At 39.5% G+C, this 21,405-nt stretch overlaps 1 protein-coding gene across 1 annotated transcript; it reads right to left on the bottom strand.

The window, feature by feature from the left end:
- Positions 1 to 891: 891 nt before the first annotated feature.
- On the bottom strand, positions 892 to 18,302 carry mpzl3 (myelin protein zero-like 3). Its single transcript, XM_039784350.1, has 6 exons — positions 18,139 to 18,302; positions 14,508 to 14,674; positions 3,869 to 4,082; positions 3,075 to 3,231; positions 2,474 to 2,540; positions 892 to 2,219 (listed from the first exon to the last, which is right to left on the bottom strand). Exons 1-6 carry the CDS (start codon positions 18,236 to 18,238, stop codon positions 2,139 to 2,141), a joined length of 786 nt encoding a protein of 261 aa, XP_039640284.1. The 5' UTR covers positions 18,239 to 18,302; the 3' UTR covers positions 892 to 2,138.
- Positions 18,303 to 21,405: the final 3,103 nt, after the last annotated feature.

The following is a 21,405-nucleotide window of genomic DNA, read 5'->3' as shown; positions in this document are numbered from 1 at the left end:
CCAAATGAAAACGTAAAAACACATTGAAGAGCTGTCAAGATCATGCCAAACAAACAAGCGACGATATAGCCCTGGCCCAAAAGCCATGACTTTTCCAAAAGATCTATTTTCAGTGACTAGACCTCAGAAAGATGGATCCTGTGACCCCTCATGGAGTCCTGACCCACAGGTTGGGAACCACTGGGTTAAGGAATGAATTGATCCATTTCAGTCCATCAAACTCAAGGACTGGATAGATAAGTAAAAGTTAAGGTCATTCAATCTGAATATGATGCTACTTACCTAGGTATTATGCACCTGTTGACATGACTAATCCATGCACTTCCTATGGCAGGGATGGAGCTGGTTTGAGGTTTAGCCATCGTTGGCTGGTCTGACTTCTTTTTGATGCTACTGTTTAGGAGAGTATTGTATCACTGTTAAGACTTGTTATAACATTTCCTGTATTCCAAGATTTCCTCCCTAGTAACAAAACCCAACAGCTGAAATAAATTTGGATAAATAAGGCAAATCTACAGCACTTTACCTTGGGGAGGATTGGATCCTCCTCTCTGCTATAGAGAGAATTTAGGTTGATTAACCAATGTTTCAGGAAATGCTGAGTAGATGTACATTGGAATGGTAAAATCGGAGTGCCCCCCTCCCCAACAACATTTGTCTAGAAAATAGAGTCCAGACAGTTAGCTGCATTTTTTAAATTTCTTTTATTCAATACATTTTTGAAATCTTTGTTTTTTGCTGGCCGACATGATTAAGCTGTTGCCATGGTAGTTCAGATGAAGCAGGAATGATAATTGTTTCACCATAGCAGTGTGTGAATTATTAAAACCTAGAGGGCATGAATGAGCTAAACGAGAAATAGAAAAAGAAATGAGAACTTATTGTTATCTGTGTGTTTTCATTGGCGGGTTTTTATTACATCTTTTTATGACTCAAGTCCCACAACTGCAGCATGTAGATGAAACCGATGCTGCTGCAATTTGTGAGTGAAGATATGAGTCTCCAGCCTGTCTTTACAGTTTTTAGAGGAATGTTCAAGAACATTCATGAATAGTGCAAAAGACCAAACAAAGAGAGAGCAAAGGAGAAAATGGTGGCTGTATGCTATCAGCTTTACCAACAAATTGTCTATGTTCAGAGATGCATCAAGACATTGAACAAAGTATTTGTATTAACTTGCTGGAAGCACCTTTTAAAAATGTCATGTCCATTCCCTCACAAAGCCAAAACAATCTGCTCTTAAACTATTTATTTATCAAAAAAAGAAAAATCAATAAAGCAAAACTGTGCATCCTAAACAAAGACTCAATCCTGTCACAGTATATTACATAAGATAACCACATCCAAACTCAGATATCCCCAAAATATACTGAGTAGTAAGATCCACACACACACACACACACACACACACACACACACACACACACACACACACACACACACACACACACAATATAGGACATGTACTGTATAAATAGTACTAGGTGGTCACAGTTGACATTCAAATCAAACTATATATTTTCTGTCCAAAATATTCAATAGTAAAGCGTATAACAGAAAGGTTCCACTACAACTCAAAGACAGATTTTATACAGCCACTCTGACACAGGCAATAAGTTAGACATTAGACTATCTCCTTCACACTAAGAAATACATATAAATCCTTAAGATATAAAAATAGATACAGTGCTTGTCTATGTGTGTTTTTTTGCATGTACAGAGTCAGTTGGTACCTGACACTAGAATGACACTAGCTGCTTACTTGTACATACAGTACAGAATAAACTTAGAATATCTCATCAAGACTACAAGCTCGGAAATTTAGGAATCAAGACCTCTTGCTCGGCTTTGGGAATTTAGAAGCTTGTAGGCAACAGGTAAATTAAATTATTGACATCATTTATTGTGTACATATAATGCTGGAGATGCAAAATTCAGATTTTCTCAAGACAAAAATTAAAATATTATTCCAAAGGAGTCACCTCAAAAAAAGTAAACATCACCAAAGTGACTGAATAAGTGGTTGACTGTGGCAAAGAAGACATGGATCCAGCATTCATTTCCATTCAATACCTCCCACATGTAAGGCACTTGTAGGTCTAGAAGTTGTAGTTACATCTCCATACCAGCAGGGTTCTCTAGCACTGAGACTCAGCATAGCCTTCATCCACAGGAGGCTTCTTTTTTAGGTTGTAATACCCATCTTCATCTTCCAAGTCCTGGGCAGACCAGAAAACAAGACAGATAAAATATCATACAGACATATATATCTATACACACACACACACACACACACACACACACACACACACACACACAAAACAACTTTCAATATTTCATAAACCCTCAAGTCCTGTTGTCAGACATAGAGGGCATGTAAAATTAAACACGAAATGGATCTGCCAGACATGTCTCATTAAGTTATTTATGGGTTGGAAGACAGTGTCATATAATGAAACGTTCTGTACTGTACCATCAGATATAGGCCACAGCATGAGGCCCTCTTTTCTTTGGCCTCCGGTGGGTGGATGCCATACCTTCTTTTCTAAAATTTTTTTTTTTTTTTTTTTTTTTTTTTTTTTTTTTAAGGTCATCTTTTTCGATTTTGGAAATTCTAATTGAAAGACAAGTTGAAAAGATTGCTGAGAATGGATTAGATCAGATCACAGTACCTCAATAAATAGTTACACTAAATGGTCAAAAAGAATAGTAAAAACAAATGGACTTTTTTTAAATAATCAAAAACAAACATACTGGGACTACGAGTTGCTGCTCATTGTTTACATAATCCTGTCCATGTTATTTATGCAATCTGTTAAACATGTATTACAAATTAGCACTGGCTTGTTTACCATTTATATTCCTGTAATACATCGGTCATTCTCACTGATTCACAGCACCTTTCGACAACAAGCAGACCAACTGAAATCAAACCTTTAATTTGATCTTAAATTCTTGTTTAACCTTCATCAAATTAGCAATCCAGAAGCCCATTTATAACCATCAAACCCTGCAATGACTATCATTACCCCCAGGAGACCCACAGCAGTGATTGGTTGAATAAATCTACTCACCCTTCTGTGACCTCTATGGGCGATCTGTAGGCCTTTGATTGGTTGCGCTGTTTCTTGGGACAGAGCATCCGTCCAATCAGAATGAGGGTGATGATAGCAGAGGGGAGGAGGACGAAAGCGAGGAGGACCGCAACATCAGAGAAGCGAATGCTGGACACTGTGGAGGAGGATGTGAGGTCATAAGAAACACATGACAAACAAGCTGTTTATGACCACACAGACCCATGACATCATGCCGGCCATTCTCACTTACAAAAGCATTACTTTCACAGACATATACTGTACACGTACATACAGTACATACACAATTCTCCACAATAGCAGTAAATAATCACTTCTTACCAATAGAGTAGTGAAAATATGGCAATCAATTAAAAGAAGAAAACTATTGTGAATTATGAAAAAACAAATATTTTATAGTTTGGGGAAATATGACAGCAACTGGTTAGCTTAGTTTAACATAAAGACTGAAACCAGAGGGAAACAGCTAGCTTGGCTCTGTCTAACTCTGATTAACACACATCAGAAAAGCCAAATCTAGACACTTGAGGTGAAATACGGACAAGCACTGGAAATGATTTAAAATCATGCATTTCTGAGAAGATAATAATGATTATTCATCAAAAAAAATGCATCTAGATGGGGACATACAAGTCCATATTTAAGTGTTTAAGTGTGCACACAATTAGGAAGAAGTCCAAATGCACAAGGCTAAATATGCAGGAAAAGAATTCTGACGTGAGGAAATGGGTCTGGCGTGGTTACTATTGCACCGTGTTTGTGAACCATCTTACCTTTTGGTGTGACAGTAAGCACAGTGTGAGCAGTCGGGGACCCGTGGACATCAGGGGGGTTCCTGACGGAGCATGTGTAGGTCCCATTATCTTTCAACGTGGCGTTGATCAGAGAGATAGAGGCATCCCCGCGTGACGGGGTTCCCTGCCACCGGATTCGACCAGTAAACTGACCGTCAAGTGGAGGGAACGCCCGTGAGGAGAAGTGGAAAAACTGGAGAGTAAAAAGAAAATTATATTTCATTTGCATGAAACAGGTGGGTGTGGTCAAATAGAGTGTGCCATGGGCAAGGATGTAAAATGATATCTACAGTAAGTCTTTCGGTACTTGGAGGAAGGGGAAATTAACTCAAAGTGCATGGCCTTAGTGACTAACACAACTTGATATAGAAGATTTAGGAAGACGATATAAATGTTGACGTACAGTGATGTATTATGCACGAACAGCAGTCTCACCTGGAAAGCAACCACTAAATAAACAGGAAATCAATAATGATCGGTTCTATTCTTCAGAGAGCATATAATATGAATCAACACTCCTGAATCTAACGTATCAGTTTGTTTTGCCTTAGGGAACATTTCTGGAGCAACAGGTGGTAGGACAGATGGTGGTAGGACATTTTCTTTTGGCAATATTGTTGATAGAGTGAAGAAGCCAGTCTCTTCAGTCTAAGAAATATGAATATAAATCTGATCGAGTACAGGGCCAAGAGAAGAAATTTGTGTGCATAAGTCTCACTGAGAGGGAAAATCTTAACTACAGGTGTCTCCAAAACTAAATTTTCCTTCAGTTAAACATTTACCACATAAGTATGTTTTCAACAGCAAACTCCATCTTGTCGTTACTCCCACATCAAGCTGACCCAGACCTCTCCACAACATGACATCCGAGTATGAGTGTGTTGTGTGTGTGGGTGGAGAAGGGGGAATGAAAATGTGAAAATACAACACTACGTTTTTCACAGAGGAAACTAAGAGTGTAGAGTTTGTGTTTTAATAGGTTTTATGACAACCTGGTTAGTCACCAGTAACCAGAGACTTGGACGGAACAAAGCTGAAGGTAAAAACACAAACAGAAAATAGACAATAGATTTGGTGGAGTTATGGAGACAGAGGGGTTGATTCTGAATATACTTGCTTTCATCTTTCCACTATTAGTCTTAGCCACTGTTTGTGTGCTGCATAAAGTCTTATGTTGTTGTTTGACCACATCATTTTCTATACATCTTATTTTAATGAAAGAAAACTGACAAAGTAAGAAAAAGACAAGCAAAAACAATTGAAAGTGGAACTGACCCACTATATATATATATATATATATATATATATATATATATATATATATATATATATATATATATATATATATATATATATATATATATATATACACAGTGCCTTGTGAAAGTATTCGCCCCCTTGAACGTTTCAACCTTTTGCCACATTTCAGGCCTCAAACATAAAGATATAAAACTGTAATTTTTTGTGAAGAATCAACAACAAGTGGGTCCCAATTATGAAGTGGAAACGAAATTCATTGGCTATTTCCAAACTTTTTTAACAAATAAAAACTGAAAAATGGGGCGTGCAAAATTATTCAGCCCCTTTACTTTCAGTGCAGCAAACTCTCTCCAGAAGTTCAGTGAGGATCTCTGAATGATCCAATGTTGACCTAAATGACTAATGATGATAAATAGAATCCAGCTGTGTGTAATCAAGTCTCCGTATAAATGCACCTGCTCTGTGATAGTCTCAGAGGTCCGTGTAAACGCGCGAGAGCATCATGAAGAACAAGGAACACACCAGGCAGGTCCGAGATACTGTTGTGGAGAGGTTTAAAGCCGGATTTGGATACAAAAAGATTTCCCAAGCTTTAAACATCCCAAGGAGCACTGTGCAAGCGATAATATTGAAATGGAAGGAGTATCCGACCACTACAAATCTACGAAGACCCGGCCGTCCCTCTTAACTTTCAGCTCATACAATGAGAAGACTGATCAGAGATGCAGCCAAGAGGCCCATGATCACTCTGGATGAACTACAGAGATCTACAGCTTAGGTGGGAGACTCTGTCCATAGGACAACAATCGGTCGTATACTGCACAAATCTGGCCTTTATGGAAGAGTGGCAAGAAGAAAGCCATTTCTTAAAGATATCCATAAAAAGTGTCGTTTAAAGTTTGCCAAAAGCCACCTGGGAGACACACCAAACATGTGGAAGAAGGTGCTGTGGTCAGATGAAACCAAAATCGAACTTTTTGGCAACAATGCAAAACGTTATGTTTGGCGTAAAAGCAACACAGCTCATCACCCTGAACACACCATCCCCACTGTCAAACATGGTGGTGGCAGCATCATGGTTTGGGCCTGCTTTTCTTCAGCAGGGACAGGGAAGATGATTAAAATTGATGGGAAGATGGATGGAGCCAAATACAGGACCATTCTGGAAGAAAACCTGATGTAGTCTGCAAAAGACCTGAGACTGGGACGGAGATTTGTCTTCCAACAAGACAATGATCCAAAACATAAAGCAAAATCTACAATGGACTGGTTCACAAATAAACATATCCAGGTGTTAGAATGGCCAAGTCAAAGTCCAGACCTGAATCCAATCGAGAATCTGTGGAAGGAAGTGAAAACTGCTGTTCACAAACGCTCTCCATCCAACCTCACTGAGCTCGAGCTGTTTTGCAAGGAGGAATGGGCAAAAATGTCAGTCTCCTCGATGTGCAAAACTGATAGAGATATACCCAGGCGACTTACAGCTGTAATCGCAGCAAAAGGTGGCGCTACAAAGTATTAACTGAAGGGGGCTGAATAATTTTGGCACGCCCAATATTTCAGTTTTTATTTGTTTAAAAGGTTTGAAATATCCAATAAAATTTCGTTCCACTTCATGATTGTGTCCCACTTGTTGTTTATTCTTCACAAAAAATTACAGTTTTATATCTTTATGTTTGAGGCCTGAAATGTGGCAAAAGGTCGAAAAGTTCAAGGGGGCTGAATACTTTCGCAAGACACTGTATATATATATATATATTTTTTATATATATATATATATATATATATATATATATATATATATATATATATATATATATATATATATATATATATATATATATATATATATATATAGTAATGTAAGTGTGAGTGGCATGTTTTGTACTGAGCTGGTTGAGTCGGATAAGGAACATGAAGACAGAGGCTTTTAGATTACTAGTGCAGGGCCCGTTTGGAGGGTGTTCCTGTTTGGAACGAGCTGACTGCTTGTTTTTTCCACAACTTTATTGTGTAAATTCTCACAAACAACATGTGACACAATAAGCATTATGAAATGCTTGGTTCCCAGTATTGCTGCTTGCAGCGTTGTCGGGTGGCGTGCCCGGTCAAAGCGTCGTGAGAACAGCTAATCCAATGGTAAATGGTAAATGTACTGCATTTACATAGTGCCTTTTTACCTTACTGCACGAAGCTCTTTACAATTTGCCTCTCACTCACCCATTCACATACACCGATGGTGGCGGAGCTGCCATGCGCCCGTAGGCTTGTTGCTGCTCCCCAGTCAGAAGTGACAGAGACAGGTGACTGTGGCAGCCGCAAGAGGGAAAGACATCACGTCGCCGGACAATTCTGGCGTCTTTCTTCTACAGAAAGTCGCTAATCGCCTTTTTAACCTGCCCCCGACTGCTGTACAGCGGCTCGTAGGCTCTTTGTTGGTAGAAGATGCCAGTGAACTCTAATCAATGAGCCGTTAAAGGATGTAGCAACGCCCCGCCCCCGGTGCTGTACAGAGGCCTCGCAACAGCGTGCTGCATGCGACCTCTTGAAAGACACACACACTCAGAGAATCCTCAATTTATAGTTAGATTTGCAGAGCTGCATGGCCCTCTGTGCTCTCAAATCACAGCAGAAAGGAGATGGCAATTTCCTTTAAAAACAATGGATGTTTTTGCATCTAGCCAATAGATGCAGCTCCTTTCATGCTAGACTTATAGGCAGTAAGCAATGTGTTCCTTTTTAACAGGGTTCACCAGCGACTTCAGAACTGCCCCATCAACCACTGTCTGTATTTTGCATTACCACCCCAAGCACACCTGCTATTTTGGTTCATGTACAAAGTAGGTGAGGCAGTGCTAAGTGCAAAAGGGACATTGAAGTGGAATATAAATCAGAGGGTGTGGTAATTAATAAATACAATATCAGCCAGTCACATCCCCGGTCTCATCGCTCTGCACAGCTGTGTCAATCACAGTGATGCATGACGACACAGCTTAAATGAAAAATGTGCTTCTCTTTGTCTACAATGTGAACAAATCTGTAGCCAGAGGCAGATGGTGTGGGTTTTTTAGCAGTTCATTGTTAATTTAATGATGATAGAAGCAAATAAAACAAAATGTCTGGTAAAGCAGTTCATATGATCACATCAACACAATGCGGGCAAAGCACATTTCTAAGTCAGTAAATTACCAAAACGGTCAGAGTGCTGCCTGCGCTGGTCGTTAAGCCGCCACCAAAATAGGAACCAAAGTGTACTAAAAAGGCACAAATCTGCTCAATTTAATAGAGAACATCAAATTATAGTAGAATAATGTCCTTTCACAATTAACAGGTTTTGCAAATGTTTCAGAAATCAGGGACAATCTATTTCAGGTTGTGTCACATCAGGGGGTTTCTTTATCTGAAGATAGTAACTATATAGAGCCCTATCTTGCACTCAGCGCAATTGCCTTTGTACACCAACATGTATCATTCCTATTTTGCACCCGACGCACAGCGGACTTTTCCCTCCACAGAAGCACATCGGTAAATTAGGGAATGTATTTGCGCTGCAGGGGGCGGTTCAGCAAAAAGAGGAGGCGTGTTCCAGTGCAAACGTTCTCTGGTGCCATTTTGCAGTTTCAGAAAACAATTCCGCCACTGACCAGGAAAAACCTGGTCTAAAGTCAGTGGCGCTAGTCTAAAGTCAGTAGCACGTTATTCAGATGCTATTTTAGGGGCGCATGCTTGGCTGTAATGTAGCGTGCGCACAACGCGCATACACTTTGCTTCTCTCATCTAAACGGACGCAGCAGTTCCCATTTTTGCAAACCATACATAATTACAAGGAAAAATATTACTGAAAATGCGCTTCAGGTGTTTGGATCGGTCAGGAGGCACTTTTCAATACAGTCCTCAAAACGTCGCAGCATTCTTTGTGGCTTGTTGTGTTTTACACAACATTTCCATGAATCATGGATGTGTTGTTGACATACAGTGCCTTGCGAAAGTATTCGCCCCTTGAACGTTTCGACCTTTTGCCACATTTTAGGCCTCAAACATAAAGATATAAAACTGTAATTTTTTGTGAAGAATCAACAACAAGTGGGTCCCAATTATGAAGTGGAACGAAATTCATTGGCTATTTCAAACTTTTTAACAAATAAAAAACTGGAAAAAGTGGGCGTGCAAAATTATTCAGCCCCTTTACTTTCAGTGCAGCAAACTCTCTCCAGAAGTTCAGTGAGGATCTCTGAATGATCCAATGTTGACCTAAATGACTAATGATAATAAATAGAATCCAGCTGTGTGTAATCAAGTCTCCGTATAAATGCACCTGCTCTGTGATAGTCTCAGAGGTCCGTGTAAAGCGCAGAGAGCATCATGAAGAACAAGGAACACACCAGGCAGGTCCGAGATACTGTTGTGGAGAAGTTTAAAGCCGGATTTGGATACAAAAAGATTTCCCAAGCTTTAAACATCCCAAGGAGCACTGTGCGAGCAATATTGAAATGGAAGGAGTATCAGACCACTACAAATCTACGAAGACCCGGCCGTCCCTCTAAACTTTCAGCTCATACAATGAGAAGACTGATCAGAGATGCAGCCAAGAGGCCCATGATCACTCTGGATGAACTGCAGAGATCTACAGCTGAGGTGGGAGACTCTGTCCATAGGACAACAATCAGTCGTATACTGCACAAATCTGGCCTTTATGGAAGAGTGGCAAGAAGAAAGCCATTTCTTAAAGATATCCATAAAAAGTGTCGTTTTAAAGTTTGCCAAAAGCCACCTGGGAGACACATCTAACATGTGGAAGAAGGTGCTGTGGTCAGATGAAACCAAAATCGAACTTTTTGGCAACAATGCAAAACGTTATGTTTGGCGAAAAGCAACACAGCTCATCACCCTGAACACACCATCCCCACTGTCAAACATGGTGGTGGCAGCATCATGGTTTGGGCCGGTTTTCTTCAGCAGGGACAGGGAAGATGGTTAAAATTGATGGGAAGATGGATGGAGCCAAATACAGGACCATTCTGGAAGAAAACCTGATGGAGTCTGCAAAAGACCTGAGACTGGGACGCGATTTGTCTTCCAACAAGACAATGATCCAAAACCTAAAGCAAAATCTACAATGGAATGGTTCACAAATAAACATATCCAGGTGTTAGAATGGCCAAGTCAAAGTCCAGACCTGAATCCAATCGAGAATCTGTGGAAAAACTGAAAACTGCTGTTCACAAACGCTCTCCATCCAACCTCACTGAGCTCGAGCTGTTTTGCAAGGAGGAATGGGCAAAATGTCGGCTCTCGATGTGCAAAACTGATAGAGACATACACGCTCAACGCTTACAGCTGTAATCGCAGCAAAAGGTGGCGCTACAAAGTATTAACTTAAGGGGGCTGAATAATTTTGGCGCCCAATATTTTAGCTTTTTATTTGTTTAAAAGGTTTGAAATATCCAATAAATTTCGTTCCACTTCATGATTGTGTCCCACTTGTTGTTGATTCTTCACAAAAAATTACAGTTTTATATCTTTATGTTTGAGGCCTGAAATGTGGCAAAAGGTCGAAAAAGTTGGCAAGGGGCGAATACTTTCGCAGGGCACTGTAAATGAGGAAATATTAGAGGAATTGGAGGAGATGGAGTTGGGGGAGGAGGAAGGGGCACAACAGGTGCAGGTGGTGTGTTTGGAGGCCCACGCTCCATGGCTGCAGCAATCCTCTCCAGACTTGAGGAGATGCGCCCGAGAGGAGCAGCAACATCGCCACCCGGCCAAGACGGCCATTTATTACTTTGCCGCATCCCGGACAGCTCCCGCTGGCGTGCGCCAGGCAAATCCGCCGTTATAATAGCAATCTGCCATGGAACAAGCGCGCCTGCTCTTAAAGGGAATGAGAGATGACGCTCTGATTGGTTATTTTCATGTTACGCCCAAACCACACCTAGCTACTTCAGACCAACCAATTTAAGATTTGCGTCGGGCGCAAGACTCATTTATCCCGCCGGTAAAATAGCAACAGCAGCCGAGATCCGCCCACAAAGCTACTTGCGTTTTGCGTTTCATACTTGCGTTTCAGATCATTAAAATAGGGCCCATAGAGTGCTTCATGACAAATGTAAGTGACTGAGCCTCTTTGAGATATTATCCTAACTTATGGGCATTTTCACACCTATATTTCATTTGCTCTGGTCCAAATCAGTTCATAAGTTTGTAAACTTGAGCGTTTTCCCCTTGGTTTGGTTTCTTTTCACACAGAGAAAGATCCAAGCGAAACAAAATGCATCACCACAAACCAGGCAAGAACGTTCATTTTGCTTATTAGTCAGACGTTTCTGGGGTGAGAGCAAGAAAGTAAATACAGGAAAATTACCTGTATTCTGGTTTGACAACGGAGATGCGAGTGGCGGCTAGCTTTACCGCAGTATATAACTGTGAAAGAAACATTGCTATGCCATTCTCTGGCTAGCTGCTGCTACTACGCAAGCTACTACAGTTTGCATGCTCTGCCGCATCCCAGATTGCAGGCGGACCTGACAGGAGCCATTTAGCTCAAACTTGCAGAGTAAATCTGGTAGTTGGGTTGGGTCACGTTCTCAACACAAACAAAGCATACCAGAGTTTAAAACACTATTATAGTGACTCTTTGCACAGATATAAAATAGATTTCTAATATAAACCATGTTTTTCAGTATTTCCTCATTGAAAACTAAATTGCACTCAGAAGACTGAATATCTCTGGCAATGCCAGGCCCAGTGTTGTATACAATGAATTAAAATCAGTTCAAATGTAGGTAAGTATTTATAAACATACAAAATAAAATTCACAGCTTCACAAGTATCCATTTATTTCTCCAATTTACCAGAATAAAATATCTAATAATTGCTGAAACACTATTTCTTTACAATGGCATACAATACTAGATAACATTAACAACTAAAATTATCAGTGTATGTATGTATGCATGCATGTATAAAATAAGCAGACTTCCATCTTATTTAGAATGTTTTGAAAATCTGTGCTTGCAAAAAAAAAAAAAATGTATACCAGTTTACCATGTAACGGTGCAGCCTAAATCAAGATCATGCAAAAATGTATGCCTTGGGAGGCGTGACGTGGGGAGGGGGGAGGGGACTGAGTACCCAAGGCCCTCATGTGAGGAGGGCCCAAAAAGATGCTAGAATGAATAGCTGTGGATGCGGGGAGGGGATCATAGAAAATGCCTTTCTACAGGGCCCAGAATTTTGTGCTACAACCCTGTGTTTGAAGAGAGCATATTTACTGCCTAAAAGTGTACGCACTAGGAATAATGTCAACATGGATAATTGTGTATGGCCTTTCAATAAACTGAGGCAAAAAAAGCAAAAGCAAACACAGAATCACTTGAACAATCACTGACACTGATACAGTTTTATGGTTTTACGTGTTTATCAGCTGCATTTTTCTAAGAGACTGATTGTAGGCCTGGCTGATGATTTGAGGACTTCGCAGAGCTCACCTACATAAGAGCAGCTTGAAGTCACAGACTACTTAAGAGTCTGCTCAGTCCAGAAACAAACATTAAATCCGATGATCATTTTAAACTTGCGAGAAATGCTGCAACATGTTTTCAACTGGGGGCCAACTATTCTCACGGTCAAATCTTGAGAAAAGGATAAAACTGTAGGACAATTTAGACAGAATCTTCCACTGACTTGGCAAATTAAAAACAGTGCTTAACTAAAGATCATCTCAATAGATTTATTTTTAGCATTACTCAGCAGAATTCAATTGCCAACTCCTCCAATTACATCAGCTTTAGCGGATATTTGACTGAACATCCAGCCTCTCTTCTCCAATCTAAAAAATGAATTCTCATCAGGACTGAGGTAATTATGCAATTCACTGAAGCACTGCAGCAATTCAGATTGACACTAAAGCATTGGCTGCAAAATTATATTTTCTGATGGAGCTTTTCACATGCTTATTCATGGTCTTTCCCAGTGTGATATACGACTAGGGACACACAGGCCAACAAAGCAGCCAAAACTGCTAATGAAATTGGATGGAAAGCAAATGAAGGCTTAGAAATAAAAAACTTCCAGACTTGATTCCATCTATGGGCTGTATCAGGAAACTGCCAAACATTATTTATCTGTGATAAAGACAACAAATGAGTCAAAGGAAAACGGGCACTGGTGTGGTGGTTTTTTGTTTTTTTTTGGTAGCAGCTGGCACATCTTTTTTTTTCCTAATACCTATGCAGTTGCGTGAGGTAATACCATGCTATCTGCTGACTGACGCACACATGCATACACACATAACACAATATGTATCAAGTTCTTCTTCTTCTCCTCCTCCCCCTACACACTTTTAGACCAGACAACTGGATCTTAATGACTAAACCATCAGCAGAGGCACAAAACATTAGCCTCCACTTAACTCTGAGAGCTCCTATAGGAAATGATGGCATATAGGGTTGCAGCTACCACACTATGGATTCCAATGGTCTAAATCCAATTACACAGAACCACACTTGATGGCTATCTTCAAGTACAATGGTGGATTTTTAGTGGATTGGTCGCTGAAACTGAACCCGAATTGTGCGGGGTTAGAAGGCTGAGTGCAGTTATGGGTTGAGATGGATACACAAATGCATTTCGAACAAGACCACGAGACCACCGCATAGGAAGGGGTATTATTATAGCTGACCAGCCAGGGTTTTCTTGCTGAGGCCTCTTGAAGACATAAAAGTTGGGGTGGAATGTGAATGGCTAAAACCTGGACATTAGCTCAACAGTGATACTAATAAATAAAAAAAATCTTATTTGTACACACAGTATTTACCTTGAAACCAAGATGGACCTGATTTTGCTTTAGGGTGAAGGTGTACATGTAGGTTCAAGAGTAATCATGCTGGTCAAGAATGCAAATAAAGCAGCCAGATATTCAAACAAGCCATGTTTGTACAGATTGAGCAATGAAAGTCACATACCTGTACCATGAACATGGTGTGTGTCACATCTTAAAAAGTAAATGGAAATAACTTAGTAATTCCACACACATTATATCATTTAAAATGGATCAGGGCTGCAACTAGTGATTGTTTGTTTTGTTGAACAATCTGCAGATTATTGTCTTGATTATCTGTCAGATATTATTTCTTTGCAGTTACATCTTTTAACTATTAATACCAGGTTTATTTGAGTTTAAGCTTAAATTTTTCTTGTCATTTTTGTTTCAAAAATCGAATCATCATAATGTCACAATCGACTAAAAAATGATTTGACTAATCGTTTTATCAAGCCTATTTTTGATACAGTAGTGTAATCCAGTGCAGCCACAGAAAAATATTTATTTTTTCAGTTATTCTGATAAAATATATATACTCACTGTCAGTGGCGGCCCTCCACTTTGGGGCCTATAAGACCAGTCGACAGTCATCTTACTGGTCGGCCTACTGGTGGAAGTATAGGTGCAGGACAATGTGACGGTATCCCCTTTAGATGCATGGAGCTCTGCTGGGGTACTCACTGTAATGGAGGAGACTAGGCAAGGTGCTTGAGGTGAAATAGTAGAAAGAAGGAGCAGAAAAAATATGATGTTAGAGGGACACAGAGGACAGGGATGAAAAATAAAAAAGGAAAAATGTGAGCAGAATTATATGTTTAGGTGTTCATAATGAATGAAAAAAAGGGAGTGGAGGGGGACACAAAGTGAGTGACATTTTACTCACTGTAAGCACACTAGTGAGTAAACAACCTGATAGCATACAGATATGATCACAATGTGGTGGCATGAAAGTGTTAGCACAGCAAATTTCTCCTGACAGACACTGAACTGAGAGACAGTCTCATACAAGTTTCTCAACAGACTCTGTTGTTGTTTCTGTCAGACTTGCTACTAGAGCCCGACCAATAAAGGATTTGTATAAACTTGTTCGTTTTATTGTCACAACATAACAGAAGAACATAAAAATATATTAAAGTTCTGATAAATAAAATGTATGAAATAATAAATATAAAATCTCTTTTCCGCCAGGTGGCACGCGAGCCTGCTTGCGGTGTGAAGCACGTGTCCGCGACAGAGTCCGCAACAGAGTCTGATAACTTTAGACAACATAGGGATTCAGGAGTCTTTCTCTCGGGATTTTGCAGGACAAGATTTTTGGGGGGATGCAGTCACGTGATCGGGATATGACGGGAGTATTTTCGTGGGCTCGGGATGGGAGCAAGGGGATAAGCCTCTTTCCACAACGCGTACCTCCTATGGCGCCATTTTGATGCTAACAAGCACTCACCTCCCGTTAGCATTCCATAGACTGCCATTCATTTTGGCGCCACTTTGACAGCGAATAACTTGACATCTGAAGTGTTTAAAGACACTATTTGCCCATTGTTTATTTCTAAAGAAACACGACAATGTATAAAAGGTTCCATTACCTTGTACCTCACGTTATGGCTCTGTAGCAGACGTTTTTGTAAAAATAGGCTAACGATTGTGTCATAACAACGCGACTTACTGTCGCATAGTAGAGGAATTATGGTGCGTTCTTTTTGTCCACCAAAATCGAACCGGAAGTTGCAAAAAGAACGCCCCCGAGGTCGTATATATACAACTCGTCAAGTCATCTGAACTCAGAGGACCCCGAGTTCACTTTCAAAGATGGCTACGTCGTGCATCACACAGTAAACATTGTGGTTTTCTACAATTTTAAGCACTTTTGTCTTTGTTGTAACGAAATGAATAAGTCGTACACATAGCACTGTATACTGCTACATATAGGCATGTCGCTACAGTCTTATTAGGAGTTAAATACCGCCTAATTAGTTATTTTGTAGCTTGTGCAGTTGAAATTGGCTAGAGACGCTCGGTTGCTAAATGACAACAATGGTCGAGTCTTGAGCAGAAAGCAGAGCAGTAGTCTACCCGCGGTTATTCGTTTTTCGACACGGATGTGACATCACACTCGAGCTACTAGTCACGATTACAAGACAAAAAGAACGCACCATTACCGTATAGTACAGGAGAAGCTCGCAGGCAGTTTCGACTTACATTAGCTGTTTAAGTTTAATTACTAATGTTAACTAGCATTTTAGCAATAATTAGCCTGTGCCTATGTTATCTCCTTACATATACCTACGCTCTCCGTCTCTGCAAGATTCGCAATGATTGAGATTTCTCTTGGCACAGCTACTAGAAGACTTACAACTTTCAGACAAGTTGCTCATGTCACATCTACGTCTTCAAGCTCAGTTGGAGGCTGCGCAGTAACGCTCAGCCCTCACCGGAAAAGTGCTTCTAATATCCTTCACTGGTCTCCGTCCAGAGCAACAGGATCTGTTGGTCCATTCTTATATACTGTCAATGGATGGGAGCGACAGGGACGTTGTAGAGTGCCCTCTGGTGGACAAACTATGCAACGCCAACATTCATAACATGGTTGAAGGACGTTTCTTCCGTTTTTATTTTATTTATTTTTTATATTCATTTATCGGCCATTATAAATGCGGATACCGATAGTTTGGAAAATGCCTAATATCCATCGGTCATATTCCTGTATCTCTAAATGTATTTTCATTGTTATCAATTCATTGAGAATGCCAAGGGAGGCCAGCCAGAGCAATGTCTACATTGAATGATACTGAAGAGTTGAATTATTCTGCTTCGAAAGAGAACCTTCAAATATTTTGTAACCTTGAGTCATTAGTGCTGTTTTAATTGCTAAATGTTGGGTTCAATTCATTTCCTTAACAACTCAAGAGGTGTAAGAGCAAAGCATGCCAGGAAGGCATCACAACCAAACAAATTCAGCCCCCTTCCGTCCACAACACAGCACAGACAATTCGTACAAATTTTACAATTTTCTAGTCAACATCAAGCCATTTCAGTAAATAAAGGAGAGCTGTGACCTGCTGGTGGTGCTAGACTAAGTTTATCTTACACTAAGGAGTATACAGGATATCCTGCCATCAGCCAGATTTATTATATATGTACCCGAAGACCCTGGGGTGAGCAAGTCGACAACATTAACAAAGCTATCACTTCATAAAAGTGGAAATCGAGCAGAGGAAAGTTGGGAGCTCATCAGTGGACATGTTGACACAGTTTCTACAAGACATCTGGACATTCAACAGATAAGTCAGAAGGATGATATTGTGATACTTCCATAGCTGTCTTGATGTGACCCAGGCATAAAGAACTAGCTACATGTGTATATATTGGCAGACAATGTGCTCATGGGACAAATGTAGCCCAAAATACTAAGTGTAATGGAAAAAAAAAAACATAATGATACTAATCTGCGGAAACATGTTCATGTTTTCTGTGTTCTGAATAAGATACAGTAGCTATTATTGTATTGTAAATTATTATCTAAATTTGTATTATTTCATAAACAAGTCCGATGATTTCAGAGTGAGGCAAACAACTGCCCACAGTTCAGAGCCATGTTTGTAATGGATTTGGCAAAAAGACAATGCTCTTAACTCACTGCATACCAGTTGTCAGAATCCCTCTGAGCATAGCTTTTTACATTGGCCTGGTAGCCCCAGTGGCAAATAACTTAAAATGTAAGATGAAGACTGAAATGGGCTATTTGGACCAAATTAAATAATTAATAGACGAGCATATATTACTTTGAATGTGTCTGAGTTAACGTTGAACGTCACTACGACTTTATGATAATGTTTACTATATTCTCATGGGAATTCTATCTGCTGTGTGTGTCCATCTAACTTCTTCCTCAAGCAGGGGTGATGAGTTAACCACTTTAAAATAAAACATGGGCAGTCTTATCATGGCGTCAACTTACAGAGCAACATTTTTCATGTAGGCCTGGAAATGAAACATGTAGGCTACTATTAAAGATTTCGACATATTATTATTTTCGACATTATGTTAGTTAGCCTGTTACTCCTAGAACAAACATTAAGCCAAACGTAGACAGAGTTTGTCTCTGTTGTAAGCCAACTTGTGTTGAAACACAGCGACATGAAAACGGAGCTCTGTCTACTTTACTCACCGAAAAAGCCGATCAAATACACCAGCAAGACGACATACAGAGCGGTATTCCCTTGACGCGGTCGACGCATTTTAAGTTCTGAAAACAGGTTCACTCGCATGACGATAAAAAAAAAAGTCAAATTTGCATCAAAGCTTCGGAAAAATTCCGTCCATAATCTATTTTGTCATGACTCAGTCTCTCCGTCGCGTCGGCAGACTGTGGGCTGATTATCCTACCTGACAACAGGTGTATCAGGAAGTGGCTGTTGTAGCTTCGGGAACAACTTCCAACTTTATGCTTAAATGTTCGCGTGTGACTGAAGTGTAAATCTGCGAGTTTATATCCCATTGTAATAGTCTAGCAACTAGTTCAATAACCCACTAAAATATAGTCTATACGATAACGAGACGCTTTTAAATTATATTATATATATATATATATATATATATATATATATATATATATATATATATATATATATATATATATATATATATATATATATATATATATATATAATTGGCTATCTTTTTTACATTAACTTGTCAACTAAATCATAGCCAACCCATATGTTACTGGACGAATACTGGGTGAAATGTATAGTAGCCTAGTAGCAGTAGTAGTAGTAGTAGTAGTAGGCCTAAATATTTTAGGTAATTTTAGCTAAATACATATATTGGAATTTTCAGGAGCTTAATTTTAGATGGTATAATAATAATAATAATAATAATAATAATAATAATAATAATAATAATAATAATAATAATAATAATAATAATGACTACTTTTCGTATGAAGAAATTAAAGTATTGCTGAGGATAATGTTAGTCAGTTAGGCAGTTTGTCTCCCCAGATGATGTTGATCATGAGGATGAGAGCATAAGACTCTTGTGACACGCATCTCTAAAACAGGCATGGGCTGTGGAGCCAAAATAAAACCATATTAATATATACCACATTCTCTTTGCACACCTCTCCATACCCTCATATGACCCCTCTGTGTGGATGCCTGAGGCCCAATCTTTCCTTTATCTCCCCAGCTTCTGTATAAAACCAAGGATGCTCTAGTCTAGTGGGTCTAGACTAGACTAGTCTACTGGGACTAGACTAGAGCAACATAGGCATATTTATTCACTATCCCTTTCCCCGATCTTCTGTCTTTACTGTTTTAATAATCTCTATGGAAGAAGGTTGTTTTTCTAGCCTTTGCTGGTTCAGTTTCACTGTGATGTAATGCTGTATCTCTCCACTACATGTTTAGACAGAGTCCTTTTGAAGTTTATTTATGCCTTTATTTGGTCTGGATTGTCAGTTACATCTTTACATCCATCTGGTCTGCCAGGAGCGTTTCCTCCATCCTGACAACAGAGATGCTGTAGTCGTGTTGCATAATCCCATTTTATTTCATGACACATCAGAGGATATCAAATGAGAGCAGCATCCTCTGTTACTCGGGGTCTAGCGCCTTCAAATACACTGTGTATGTATCAGAAGTGTGCTATAATCTGATTCAGTTTTTGACAGAATTAAAACCTATATAGATGGACGTTTTATATACATACAGCAGGGCGGCATATTAAAAAAAAATTCTAAACACATATTCCTGTGTACTGTGAAGAAATCTCATCGTATTGCAAAAACAATTTCATGTAAAGGAGTTTGAGGAAAATTATTCATTGAGTTGAATATTGCACCCTAATTTGATTAAAATGAAAAAGCACCCATGCCTAGAGCTCTGTAATAAGGGACTGTGAAAAGTAGGGTTGTTATACAATTAATAGAAATTACTCTGTGTGATTTACTGCATAACTAACTTCTAATTTACTGCACCCCATGTGAAAATAATTCCTATGAGAAAGGGCCAGGACAGTGAGATTCAGGCCCAATAACAATGACATTTTGGATATAATGGTGTCTCTAAAAGCAGTGTTTTAACTAACCTTAACTTAACAGACATCCAGCAATGTCTTTATAGACAGGTGCAGTAACATACACATAATCTTTGCTTTATGCTCTTATCCGGCTGTGCTGTGTGTTTATGATTGGTTCCTTCTGCAACATCCAAATTCATTGAAAATCTCTGTGGATGTAGAGAGACCTAGGCACAGGCTTGCCACTTACTGCATCCATTCACAAGTAGTGTTGTATCTGTTCAGTATTGTATCTGTTAACAGTATAATATAACAGTTCCCACTCTGAGGCAGGGATACCAATTCCTTTTGTGAATAGATGCTGAGTTAAAAGACTTGCTTTACCTGGGAGCTTTCAGAACTTATGCATTCCACATTGTTGTATTGTGTGTGAATATATTATATAATCTGCTTGAGTTTGATGGAGGCTCCCAATGCTCTGTTGGAAGACAAAGTTGAATGCCTCTTACTGTACCTGGGTACTTTCACACAAACACACACACACACACACACACACACACACAATACATAACACAATGGTGTGTGTGTGTTCGTGTGTGTGTGTGTGTGTGTGTGTGTGTGTGTGTGTGTGTGTGTGTGTGTGTGTGTGTGTGTGTGTGTGTGTGTGTGTGTGTGTGAATACAGGGGCTCTCTGTCTGGGTACAGTAGTGTGGTCTCAGTTTCAGCTGAAATCTTTTCAGTTACAGTGAAGGCTCTCCCCACTTACTGGCTTTCTGGCAACTCTGGTCAACAAGAGACCTCTTCTCCTGTTGTCAACACTGTAGGGGGCTAATTACATAAGGTGATTTAAATTGTTGGGGCCAGACGGTGTATGTAACCATTATCTTACAGCCAAAAACGTGAGTCCTTTTGTATTTTCATCAGTTTATATGTACTCTATGCACTGAATAGTTGATGAAAAGTCCTATCTGCTAAACTCCACTATACTGTATTTAAAGGTTTCACATACAGAGAAAACTTTTGTATGTGAAGTATGACAGCAGATTAGCCAAAATATAGCAATAGGGGGCCCTACGCTATACTGTACACTGAGGCAAATAAAGTAAGTAGTAAGTATGCATAAAGGAATTTAGTACATCTCTACATTACTGTGCCAGGTACAATCCAAAGGTGTGGAATGCAAACTGAAAATAGACAGATGAAACAAGACAGAAACCGTAAAAAAGTGGGAAAGAGAGTGAGAAAGACAGACCTAATTTCCTCATTGATAAAGATCACACACAATGTTTCCCTACTTTTCTTCAACAAACAAATCCCAAATTAGTCTATTCTTTACAGAATTGATTCATGTGTGTTACAGTAATGAACTTATAGAATAAACTTAGATGGCTTATTAAATTTATATATATATATA

This window comes from Perca fluviatilis, chromosome 2 (genome assembly GCF_010015445.1).
Source record: "Perca fluviatilis chromosome 2, GENO_Pfluv_1.0, whole genome shotgun sequence".
Taxonomy (NCBI): domain Eukaryota; kingdom Metazoa; phylum Chordata; class Actinopteri; order Perciformes; family Percidae; genus Perca; species Perca fluviatilis.
This window is presented reverse-complemented; position numbering and strand designations above follow the sequence as displayed.